The following is a 12,251-nucleotide window of genomic DNA, read 5'->3' as shown; positions in this document are numbered from 1 at the left end:
ACTAAGTAGCGCTCCTTGTGCTAGTTAAAACACCTAAAGATTTCAACAATATACTCAGGAAAAAAGTTACCTTCAAGATCATGTTTTCAATTTTTCTGAATCAGAACTAACATTCGAGTCCCTAACTATAGCCCAAAAGAAGAGTCATGTTCCAAAGTAGAATTTTAAAGAACGTCTAACAATATGAATGAACAAAGAAAGTTACTTACAATAAAAATTAATCTTTCCACACTCTGCGAAGCTTTCTGGACCCTCACAACATTACAAGAGTTTCTATTGTTACAATGGTCCAAAAAGCTTAATTTGAGCTTAGGGGCAGAAACAATCTGAATAGAACTTGAAAATACTATGAGACATGGGCCATAATGTTAAACTTTCTGGCAGGAGATTCCTTCTGCTCACTCCCTTTGTCATATTCTAATTTTATCCCCCTTCTCATCCATCACATACCTAATCACTCAAACTTATCCAATAAAGCTATTTTGTTAATTGGTCATCTCCTCTCATCTATTACCAGCTGCATTACTTCAGAGCAGAATCTGATACATGGAGAAGAAATTTCATTCAACATGCATTTATTGAGTATAAACTGTGTGATCAATCTTGTAAAAAAGATAGACAAAACATACACATGAGAGAAATCAGCAACAATTATAAAACACCATACAAATAAGAAAGTAGAAACTACATGTTAACCTGCTAAGGAAACTAAAGAGAAAGAAAAAAAAAAACTTCTTGGATTTAATTTTGTATTGAATCATGATCCAAATCAATAATAACCAGTTAAGTCATTTCAGATTTGAGAAAATACAGACATAAAGCATAGGGTCAGGCATTGGTAATTCTTTCAAAAAGGACAGCAACAAAGTGATTTGAATGAAGGAGAATGGCTGTGCAGCAAGGGAGATCCTGAGTTGTATTAAGATACACAGTTACAGAGTATATGCTGTTAGTTTGGCTCAAGAGAAGTGCTGAAGGACATGTTTTCAATGGAGGTCAAAGTAGAGGTAAAGCAGGACTTTCTCCCTTTATCAGTTGATGCCTCCATCCCTTCACAGTTCCACATACCCCTGCTCTGTGCTCTTTCATGTGAAAGGGGTCACAACATCATAAGATCTGTGGGATGAAGGGGCCCAGAGTTTGCCTGCTGACTTTCCTATCCATCATAAAAAAATATTAGCCACCTGCATTAAAGAATACTAGGAGGAAAGCAGAAAAGCTGTGGGAAACACTGAACAATTTTAAGTCCCTTTAGGAAATACATCAAAAAATAGATTTTGTAAACGCTTCCACCTCATTTCTCCCCTCAGAAGTTAAGATATACACACTGAAAAGTTAGTCATGTCTCAAAGTGATTACTTTTTATAATTAGTAAAAAATACCTTGTAATCCACTCCCCCAATTATTTTCCGAACCAGTTTAAATGTTAAGGCCCAAAGTTGTGTTCTTTCCCATTCAAGTGTGTCGGAGTTTATCAGGGATTCACAAACCATCCTAGAAAATAAGAATACCCATTCCAGTTACAAGACAGAATTTTGCCAAGTTTTCCAATAGCCAAGGTCTGTGTGCTCTGGATATTATATTGTCACAGTGTTCTTCAGAAAGGTACATTACTATTCAAGAGCACTTTTAGAAAATTACATATATAATATATTATGCTGCTTACTTGTGTGAAAGATAGAATACAAAATAGAACTAAATAATATCGTGTTATATTTTTACTAGAAATTTACCAAAAGCTATTGATTAAGTATTTACCATCTATCAGTTTGTGGTAGATTGTATTTTTCCAAGATGGCTGTGAAAAGATTTTCAATCCCACATGCTCTTCTGATGGGTGACACTGAAACTCCTCCCATGAAGAGGTGGGAGAAGGGCCTACATTCTCTTCCCCTAAATGTGGGCAGGCCTAAGATTATGGCAAAAGGGACACTTATGCCTCAAGGCAAGATAATGCAACTTCTGCCTAGCATTCTTTTGAATGCTTGGGTCTTGGACACCACCATGCTGTGATAAAGTCCAGGTCTCATGGACAGGGGCCTATGTAGGTTCCTGCCCATAGCCACAACTAAAGTGTCAGATGACAGCCAGGCATCAACCACCAAACATATGAATGGGGAAACCTTTGTCATAGCTACAGCCATAGCCACCATCGGACGATAATCCCAAGACCCTGAGGTAAAACTGCCTACTGAGCTCAGTCAACCACCATAACCGTTAAGTGTTAATAAAATGTTAAGTGATCCTAGCCCCTGGAATGAAAGGCAAAGCCTGCCTCATTTTGAGCCTTTAAATATACAATTCTAAGAATACTACACCCTAGAAACTAAAACCTGAGGTTTTATGAGGATTACTTGTTGAGCCTAACTTCCTTCTTCATTCCTTCATCCTTTTATAACAACAACCTCGACCAATTTCCAAACATTAATTAAAAAAAAAACCAAAATTCTTTGGATTGCTCATATTCACCATTAAACATACCTGGGTGGAAGGAGACCAGTCTCCACTGCCATTGCTAAGCAGTCATAAAGAAAAGAAATTCTTTTAGGACTATGCTGGCCATGAATAAACTTAACAATCCACTGGATGCATTGTTCATGAGATTCCTGGAAAATTAAAAAATGATTACATTTTAGGTCCAAAGTGACATTTACAACTGACAAATACCTAATACTATACCTGGGAGTATATCAAAACTATGAATGAAATAACTCCATTATAAACATTCACAGATGAAAACAATTTTAAAAAAAATGGAAAAATTCAGATTTAGTGTTTCAGTTTTATTAAGCATAAAATCATGTAATTCTATAAACTCCCACTATTTTTATTACAGGAGACCACTAAAAGGAGTAAGATTTTTATTAACATACTCATGGTCAATAGAAAACTCTAACAAGGATTGTATCAGTGGGGGGGAAAATCCGCTATGAGTACATCAGTCTCATAAGAATTGTGTGAATCTGGGGCGCCTGGGTGGCACAGCGGCTAAGCGTCTGCCTTCGGCTCAGGGCGTGATCCTGGCGTTATGGGATCGAGCCCCACATCAGGCTCCTCTGCTGGGAGCCTACTTCTTCCTCTCCCACTCCCCCTGCTTGTGTTCCCTCTCTCGCTGGCTGTCTCTATCTCTGTCAAATAAATAAAATCTTTAAAAAAAAAAAAAAAGAATTGTGTGAATCTAATCCCTAAGAGCCCAATTGTGAATCCAATGACATATTAAATATTGTAGACTTGTATAGTTTTAAATCTGATACCAAAGTGTAGTCTCCATATCAGTTTGTCTTCTAGGATACGCTCAGGAAGAACCTACATGTCCTCTCCCTCTGCACTACCATTGTCCCTCATACACACTTCTATTGTTGAATGTATACTGGTGATTCAGAAATATCTATTTTCTTCCTGGCTCCATTAGGATATAAATTTCTTGAAAACAAGGACCATCCTTAATTCATAAAATGTTTAATGGATTAAAAAATTAAAATATGTTGAAAAGATGTTCAACACCAAAGAAATGCAAAATAAACCATGAGATATAATTTCTCCTGTTTTAGATTGGCAAATATCAAAAAAATTCATTAACACCCTACCGAGGGGCCCTGGGGAACAGATACTCTTACACATTGCTAGAGGGGTATAAATTGGTATGACCCTTATGGAAAGCTATTAGGCAATTTCTATAAAAATTATAAATAGACATATCCTCTAACCTAGCAATACTACTTCCAGAAATTTATGCAGTGTCCCGTGCATAATACTGTTCATTACAGTACTGTTTAAAGTGAAGTTAAGAAATAACCTAAGTGTCAGTTAGTAGGGGACTGGTTAAATAAAGCAAGGTGCAGCCACATAATAGATTGTGCTGCTGTAAGAAAGAAAGGCAGAGAGAACTTTCAATGGATTGATGTAGAATTACTTTCAGAAGTGAACAGGAGGAGGAAAAAAGGTGCTAATAAACAGTGAACACATTATATAAACGTTCTATACAAATGGGATCCTATACGTGTAAAATACTTCCAGAAGGCAACAAACTGGGGATACTGGCTGCTGATATGAAAAAGAGCGGGTGATTAAGCTAAAGGAGATGGAAGGCAGACTATTCACTGGGTTTCCCTTTTGGTACCTTTTGCATTTGGAGCCATATGAAAAGATTACCTATTAGAAGATAATTAAAACAAGATTTTTAAAAAATGAATGTATGCCATTATGTAACCCATGTTTGAGTAGGAAGTCTTACCACCAGTGGCTCAAATGCAAACAGTTCTCATTCTCCTACCAAGAATACACCATGAGAGATAATACACTATTGGAACACCAGTTCTTTAAGGATCATACATTTTGTCTTTTTCATGGATACATTTTCTGGTGACCGTTCTTTGTTACTAAGTTTTACTGCTCCTTTCCTCATTTTTATTAGAATATGTTTCTAGGGACACCTGGATGGCTCAGTTGGTTAAGTGTCTGCCTTTGGCTCAGGGCATGATCTCAAGGTCCTGGGATGGAGCCCCACATTGGGCCCCTTGCTCACCAGGGAGCCTGCTTCTTCCTCTGCCTGCCTCTCCCCCTACTTGTGCTCTCTCTCTCTGACAAATAAAACCTTAAAAAAAAAAAAAAAAAAGAATACCTTTGTATCTTCATTATAGTATCCTTATTGTGGCATCTTTGTTTCTTTACTACGGTATCTTTAAACAAAGTATCTTTGTATCAGTGCTTTGCTAGCTCCTTTGTTGAGTAAATAAATGAAATCTCTATCTTTTACAATCCCTACCAGAGCTGTTTTCCCATGCACCAAATAAATCAAAATAGGATGAAAATGGTTTTATATAATGTAACATGAGGGAAGATTTTTAAAGACATCTTACACCATGCTGTCATCAGTTTGACTTCTTACTACGGGTTCTTGACTGCAAGAACGCAAATTGAAACAAATGGAAACCAGAATATACAAATAACAAATAACTACATTTTTGCTTCTCCCTTTCCAGAAAGACCTCAACAGCAACATCAAAGTAATGTAAAAAAGAAGGCATCAAAAACAATCAGCTGAACGTAGTAAAAATGCAGTGCTCACCTGAGACAGACCACCCCAAAACTGTCTGAAGGCCCCTAGGCAGCTAATTAGTTTTGTTTTTTCATCTTCAGGGGTGTCCATAAACATTCTAAAAAACAAAATTCACATTATTTGCTACTAGTTCTAAAAGGCTAATTCAACATAACCAGCATCTTATGGATCTTAAGATACCTCCAAGACAAACCTAAGTAAAATCTTACAAAGATACACTCACGTAAAACCACAAAATTCTGCCATGCATAGATACTCACCCAGGAAACGCCTCTTCTATAATTTCCGTTTTCTGTAAGAAACAAAAAGCAAGCGATGTAAAAGACAAAAAGAAAACAAAAGAAAAATGAAAAGAAAAAAAAAAAAAGAGGGCCCTCCCTGAGGAAAGTATTAAATGTAATAGAGGACAAGTCACCTTAATCAGCGACCCGCACAAAATATCATTTCCGGCCTGGCCTGTCACCAAGGGTGCTGTGGACTTCAAAGGGGGCTTCGAATTTGACAGCATTCTGAAACTCGCTAAACCCTCGCAGGCACACAAGGTGTCACAACAAAGGAGAGGTGGGGAAAGGTGGCCCGGGCCGGGCTCCCGGGCTCTCCCCCGCCGCCCAGCCAACCGCCCTGGGTCCCCGGCGCCTCCACTCACCACCACATCCTCAAAAATGCTCTGCAGTTGCGTCTCCATCTGTACCATCGCCCCGCCTTCCCTCGACGCCCGGCGCGCGGCCCGGGTGAGGCCCGAGCTCCGGGAATTGACGGGCAGAGGGGCGGAGACGCCCGCAGGAAACCTCAGCTCGCGGGGGTTGCTTTCTCTCTCTAGCTCTCAGTCGAGAGGATTCCCCCTCTCCTGCCCAGCAAAACGCCGGCGTCCACACGGAAGCCGGGAAGCGCCGGGTGCGTGCGGATAATGAAACCTGCAGAAACCAGGGACCCAGCCCGTTGGTTCCGGCCGTGGAGAAGGGCGGCCCGCCGAGCCAGACGAGAGCGCCCCCACGTGGAGCCTTGAGCCTACGTCACCCTGAGGGATCGTCGGCTGTAGGCCGCCACCTCCCGGCCAGAGCGGGAGTTGCTTCCTGCTCCGAGCTAATGCTTTTGCCTCCTGGGAGGGAGAAAAGAGCCTGGAGCCCAGGGAATGGCAGGCAGCGAGAGGTCAACCTGATGTCCGTGAGCTGCTGACCTTTTGGAGCCAGGAGTTGAAACCATAGATTTCTTGACGACAGAGACCATGTCTTCTCAAGTATGGTAACCTCAGTGCCTTGCAACAGTCAGTGCCTGACACATAGCAGGCTTTTAATAAAAATTTTTAAAAAATGAATGCATTAATACTATTTTTAATTAATCAAACAATGTCTACCGTTTTAAAATTTTTTTTAAATAATAATAAATGATTAGCTATAATCATCTAAAATGAAATAATATAATAAATACATAATATTTGTCAATTACTGAACACCTAAAGCATCTTTGGTGAAGGTGGGGGTGGAGAATGGTTGGCAGATTGGAAGGCTGACCCATTGGCAGGGGCAGAGCAATGGCTAAGTGCATTGCAGGGAGTGACCCCTACCACTGTATTCTTCCAAGCATCCGTTTGACATATTCCCGGAAGCCTGCCCCCCTTGTTCAAGCAGAACGAGGGTCTCTTCCTTATCCTCATATAACATCTTAGTGCATAAGTAGTAGAGTACTTCATGTATGCAATATTTGTTCACCCTTTGCTCCACGCTAGTCACAATGTTAGGTACTTAATGAACTCTGTTGCAGGAATCAATTTTGTAGAATGTCCAAGCTAGAAGGATGACAGAGTCAGAATTATTAAAATCTAAGTAGCCTAACAATCTATTGTTCTTTTTTGTATGCTAAACACATTATCTTATTTTGGGGGCGCCTGTGTGGCTCAGTCGTTAAGCGTCTGCCTTCAGCTCAGGATGTGATCCCAGGGTCCTGGGATGGAGCCCCGCATCAGGCTTCTCCGCTGGGAGCCTACTTCTTCCTCTCCCGCTCCCCTGCTTGTGTTCCCTCTCTCACTGGCTCTCTCTCTCTGTCAAATAAATAAATAAATAATCTTTTTAAAAAATAAAAATAAACACATTATCTTATTTTGGACTATCTTCTAAGAGTTTTCAGTTACTGTCAGGCAGATTTCCATACCTCCACTCTGTTTCCAAATCAGTATGTTCTCAGCAAATGCTAGCAAATCTTAATATTAGCCAGGGCTTGTATAGTTAAAAAGGTAGAATGGTCGGGAAAGAATTACATCATTTTTTTCACAACCAAATACATTTTAATTTTTATATCATGCTTGCTGATGCTTCATCCATTGAATAAAAATTGACCATCTAGTCCTAGACCTTGATGTGTTTTCCCCCAATATTCATTTTTTCAATTGATGTATAATCTATAAACAATGAAGCACCTAAATTTTACATGTACAGATCCATGAATCTTGACCAATATTTACACTGGTTTAACTACGACTTCAGTCAAGATATGGAGTATTTTCATCACACCAGGAAGTTCCTGGTGTTCCTTTGCAGCCAGTCCCCCTTCCCAGAAGCAAAGATTGTTTTGATTTCTGTAACCACTAATTAATCTGGATGTTCTTGAAGTTTATATAATTGGAATCACACAGTATGTACTCTTTTGTGTCTAGCTCCTTTCACACAACTGCATGTTTTGAGATCCATCCATGTGTATCATTCCATTGTATGAGTATACTAGAGAATGTTATCAGTTCACCTGTTGGTGCACATTTAGATTATTATCAGTTTTTGAATAATGTGAATAAAGTTGCTATGAACACTCTTGAACAAGTCTTCCTGCAGACATATATTATCTTTTCTATTGTGTAAATGCCTAGGGGTAGAATTTTGGGGTCATGTGGTAAGTATATGTTTAACCTTATAAAAAATTGCCAAACAGTTCCCCAGACTGGTGTTTACCATTTTTATACTCTAATACTACAGATGTGTGAGAGTTCCAGTTGTTATGACAATATCATAGTATCTCAATTGCTGTAGCTTATTAGGAAGCCTTGAAGTAGGGTAGCCTATGTTCTCCAATTTTATTATTTTTTTCAAGCTTATTTTGGTTATTCTAAGTCCTTTGCATTTCCATATAATTTTAGAATCAGTTTGTCTATTTGAGCAAAAAGAATACTGGGATTTTGGGGGGATTAAGTTGAATCTATAGAGTAATTTGGAAATAATTGACACAGAAACAATGTTGAGTCTTTTAGTCCACAAACATGGTAGCTCTCTCCATTTATGTAGGTCTTCTTTTATTTCTTTGGCAATATTTGATGATAATCAGTGACAGAGTGGTTCCACAATTCTGTACGCCATAATCAAGAATCAGTCCATTCAGTTAAAATATTCTTCTAAATCCTTACCTTGAAATTTCTATAAAATGGAATATAATTTCCTCAGCAGAAAATGTCAAATAACTGTGTTCACTAGAAGGAAGAAAAAAAACATATTAAGGAAAGGACTGGATGGAGATATGCTTGAATGTGTAACATATCAACCTTCTTAGCTTTCCTCAAAAATGACCAAGCCTTCACAGCAGGAAGAATAATTACCTGGAGCAGCTCAAAGTGGACTGAGCAAAAGGGTGAACACATAACTGCACCCAAGGAAGTGTGCTAATGATCGAACCAGGGCAACTGAACTGGTTCCAGATGGAGCCTTTGTGCTGGGAACAGGAACTAAGTCAGAAGTTCAGGAAATAAGTAAAGGCAGACATGGAGGTAGAAGTGACCAGCAAGACTAGGATAAACTGAGAACACCTAGGACCACTCTGTGGAAAAGGCTGGTACATTTAGATCATTGCTAGTTCTGGACTCAAGACAAATACTTAAATCAGCTTAGTGATGGAGGCCAGGCTAGGCATCATTCAGAATCGGAGGGCCCTGAAAGCCCGGGTGAGTAGTCTGAGTCAGCAGCTAATGAGATGATTGCTTTGGGTTTGTAAATAATGGAGTGAGCTATAAGAAAGACAAAAGGAAAAAAGGAAAGAAAAAGAAAAAAAGAAAAAAAAAAGAAAAAAGAAATTTAAAAACAAGCGCAGGGTTTAGAAGAACCCAGGGGTATACCTACCTCCTTAAGGAATAAGATATAGCAAATGTAATGGGCAGCTGGAAACCCTAGATTTGAGGGTGGAAATGAAGCAGCTTAGGGTCTTTGGAGGATGGGAGTAGAGAGGAGGCATACCCCATCAACATGTGAGCAACATAAGAGTATCATCTGTATCTTCATGTTTTCTATTCCAAATTCTAGTATAATGTCATAATGAATGAGTGAATGATGAATGAAAGAATATTGAGATTGTAAAGGAAGATATGGAGAGTAAGCTGGGTTTCAGGTTCCAAGCAGATAAATTAACTCATGGACTCATCAATGAAATGAAAATCTGGTCTTTGCCCTTGACTTCTGAAGGATAATGTTGAAGCCCTTGGAATGTTGTACTGTGTTTTGGTTTGCCTGGGGCCCTTGAGATACCCTAGGCAGTCTAACAATGTGATTTGGGGTGAGGAAGTTTGGCTTATGAGGTCAACCTCTGGAGGGGCTGGAGATAGAATTCAGCTACAAAGGCATCAACCACGTCTACATTGTGAAGCCCCAGTAATCTCTGGACACGAGACTCAAGTGAGCTTTACTGGTTAGCAACATTTCGTGTATGTTGTCAGGTACTGATGCCAGCAACGTAATGCTGTCCACAACTCCATGGGTAGAGGACAACTGGAAACTCCATTTGGAACTTCCCTGGACTATGTCTTATGTGCCTTTTCCCCTTGGCTGATTTCCATATGTATCTTTTAATTATAATAAACCATAACCATGAGTATAATATGAGTCTTTCTAGAAAATCATCAAACCTAAGTGTTGTTTTAGAGACTCCCAAACTTGGAATGGGTGTCAGAAGTGAGGATAATCTTGAGGAGTGCTCCTTTTAACTACACACACCACACTTCCACTTTTGTTGGGAAGGAAAGAAAAGAAGAGAGAAGGGAGAAAGCCTGGGAGGGGAGAAGAAAAGAAGAGAAGGATGGAGGAAAAGAAGAAAGAAAATGTCAACCACTATCTATCTTTACAGGTATGTGCTTGCATACATCAGGAGAAAGTATAGAAGTAGTTTTGCCTCTGGTGGGCAAAATACTAGCCCCCCCCAAGGATGTCCATATCCTCATCTCCAGAACCTGAAAAGATGTTAGATTTCATGGCAAAGGGGAATTAAAGTTGCAAATGGAGTTAAGATTCCTAATCAGCTGACCTTAAACTAGGACTACCCTGGATTATTTGGATAGACCCAATGTAATCAAAATATTTGGTCCTTAAAAGTAGAGGAGGGAGTTGGAAGAGAAGAGCCAGAAGATGTGACTAAAGAAGAATAGTCAACGAGATGCAAGGTTTCTGTCCTAGAAGATGGAAAGGGAACCATCAGCCAAGGAATGTGGGTGGCTTCTAGAAGCTGGAAAAGGTAACGGACCAGATTCTCCCCCTAGAGCCTCCAGAAAGGAACCCAGCCACGTGGACACCTTGATTTCAGCCCAATGAGACCTGTAGCATACTTGTAAGAAACAGAACTATAAAATAAATTTATGTTGTATTAAGCCACTAAGTTTGTGGCAAGTTGCTACAGCAGCCACAGAAAACTCATCCATCTTTTTTTTTTTAAAGTAGTTTCCGTGCCCAACATGGAGCCCAACATGTGGTTTAACCTCACAACCCCCAAGATCAAGACCTGAGCTGAGATCAAGAGCGGATGCTTAACTTACTGAGCCACCCATGCACTGCCGCAGAAAACTAATCTAAATGCCTAAGTATCAGGATTGGCTACCTGAGAAAGATGGGAAAGATTGCCTATTTATTATAAAGTAATACTTTTAAAAAAATGGAGTGGAGACTTCTTTCCTAGAAGATACTCTCTTTACTTTTGATGCTGAAGATTTCAACATATATGTTCCCCAAATAACTCAACCTTACTAGGTCCAAAACCTAACTTGTCATCTTTTTAGAAAACTAGACTCTCCTCCTGGTGCCCCTCTCTCTGCTAAGGGCCCTGCCCACCCTTCTCCTAGTCACCTGAGTTTAGAATCAGTCTCCAAGCTCAGAGGTGCTGCTGTCCTATTTCTCAAGGCCAGCACTTACCTGTTTCCATGGGCTTCATGGAGCTTGTCACCTCTCTCTAGGACTGTGACACTCACACCTACCTGACCTCTCTGTCTTTGTCTCTCCCCGCTCCGGTCCACTCTATTCTCCAGAACCGGGTAAATATTCTGAGAGCACATCTTCCATTATTTTACTCTCTGACATTAGATCCTTCTTTGGCTTTTCCTTTCCCATAAGCTCACATTTAAATTTTTTCAACCCAAGCTACTTCATTTCTTTTTTCTTTCTTTCTTTTGAAAGAATGGCTTTCTAACTCCAAATTTATTGTTTTAAAATTCTTACCGCATAGATTTCACAGCTTAAAGAATTCTGATTCTTATAATTCATTCTGCCTTGTAAAAACCTCATTTTTCCTGGATTGTTTTATTTGTATAGAGATGTTTTGATTCAGACAGTACTTTAACTCATACCAGTAGTGTTCATTGTGTAGTCCAGAATTAAAAACTTTTTTTTAAAGATTTTTTTTTATTTGACAGAGAGAGAGAGAGCACAAGCAGGGGGAGCAGCAGAGAAAGGGAGAAGCAGGCTCCCCGCTGAGCAGGGAGCCTGATGCCTGCTTGATCCCAAGACCCTGGGATCATGACCTGAGCCAAAGGCAGATGCTTAACCGACTGAGCCACCCACACGCCCCCAGAATTAAAAACTTTAATTTTCTGGTTATACACTGTGAAATCAATTGATAATACTATTAATATAATCCTTAACTCCTTTACACTGTTATTCTTTTTCAAAGCATTACATGTAAATATTAAAAAGATGAATAATTCTCCAAAGCTCATATTAAAAAAATAATAGTTTTCAACCAAACTCCTCCCTATCTCTCATTTCCCAGAAGCTAGCCACTTTCAAATCTTTTTCTATATAACATGCTTTATTCTACTATTTCCTGCTATTTCAGTTTTAGATATTATATCAACTTCTTACCAGGAAAGACGAGTATGTAGTGTTCCCTGGTATGCCTCACATTTCCTCCTTCTCCAACCTACTCATGCATGTATCAGAACTTGTTAAGTAAATAATTACAG

General features: G+C 39.4%; 1 protein-coding gene across 2 annotated transcripts in view; it reads right to left on the bottom strand.

The window, feature by feature from the left end:
• The window catches only part of MED23 (mediator complex subunit 23), a 46,748-nt gene extending 40,726 nt beyond the window's left edge, over window positions 1–6,022 (bottom strand). Inside the window, exons 1-5 of one of the 2 annotated variants that reach the window (XM_026504807.3) lie at window positions 5,706–6,022; window positions 5,320–5,351; window positions 5,069–5,156; window positions 2,482–2,606; window positions 1,383–1,494 (exon numbers count right to left, since the gene is read on the bottom strand). In XM_026504807.3, coding sequence (XP_026360592.1) covers window positions 1,383–1,494; window positions 2,482–2,606; window positions 5,069–5,156; window positions 5,320–5,351; window positions 5,706–5,753 — 405 coding nt within the window. In that variant the 5' untranslated portion in view covers window positions 5,754–6,022. The remainder of the gene's footprint in view (window positions 1–1,382; window positions 1,495–2,481; window positions 2,607–5,068; window positions 5,157–5,319; window positions 5,352–5,705) is intronic. The other variant, XM_026504805.4, reaches the window with a different exon arrangement.
• Between the last annotated feature and the right edge of the window lie 6,229 nt (window positions 6,023–12,251).

This window comes from Ursus arctos, unplaced genomic scaffold (assembly GCF_023065955.2).
Source record: "Ursus arctos isolate Adak ecotype North America unplaced genomic scaffold, UrsArc2.0 scaffold_13, whole genome shotgun sequence".
Classification (NCBI taxonomy): Eukaryota; Metazoa; Chordata; class Mammalia; order Carnivora; family Ursidae; genus Ursus; species Ursus arctos.
This window is presented reverse-complemented; position numbering and strand designations above follow the sequence as displayed.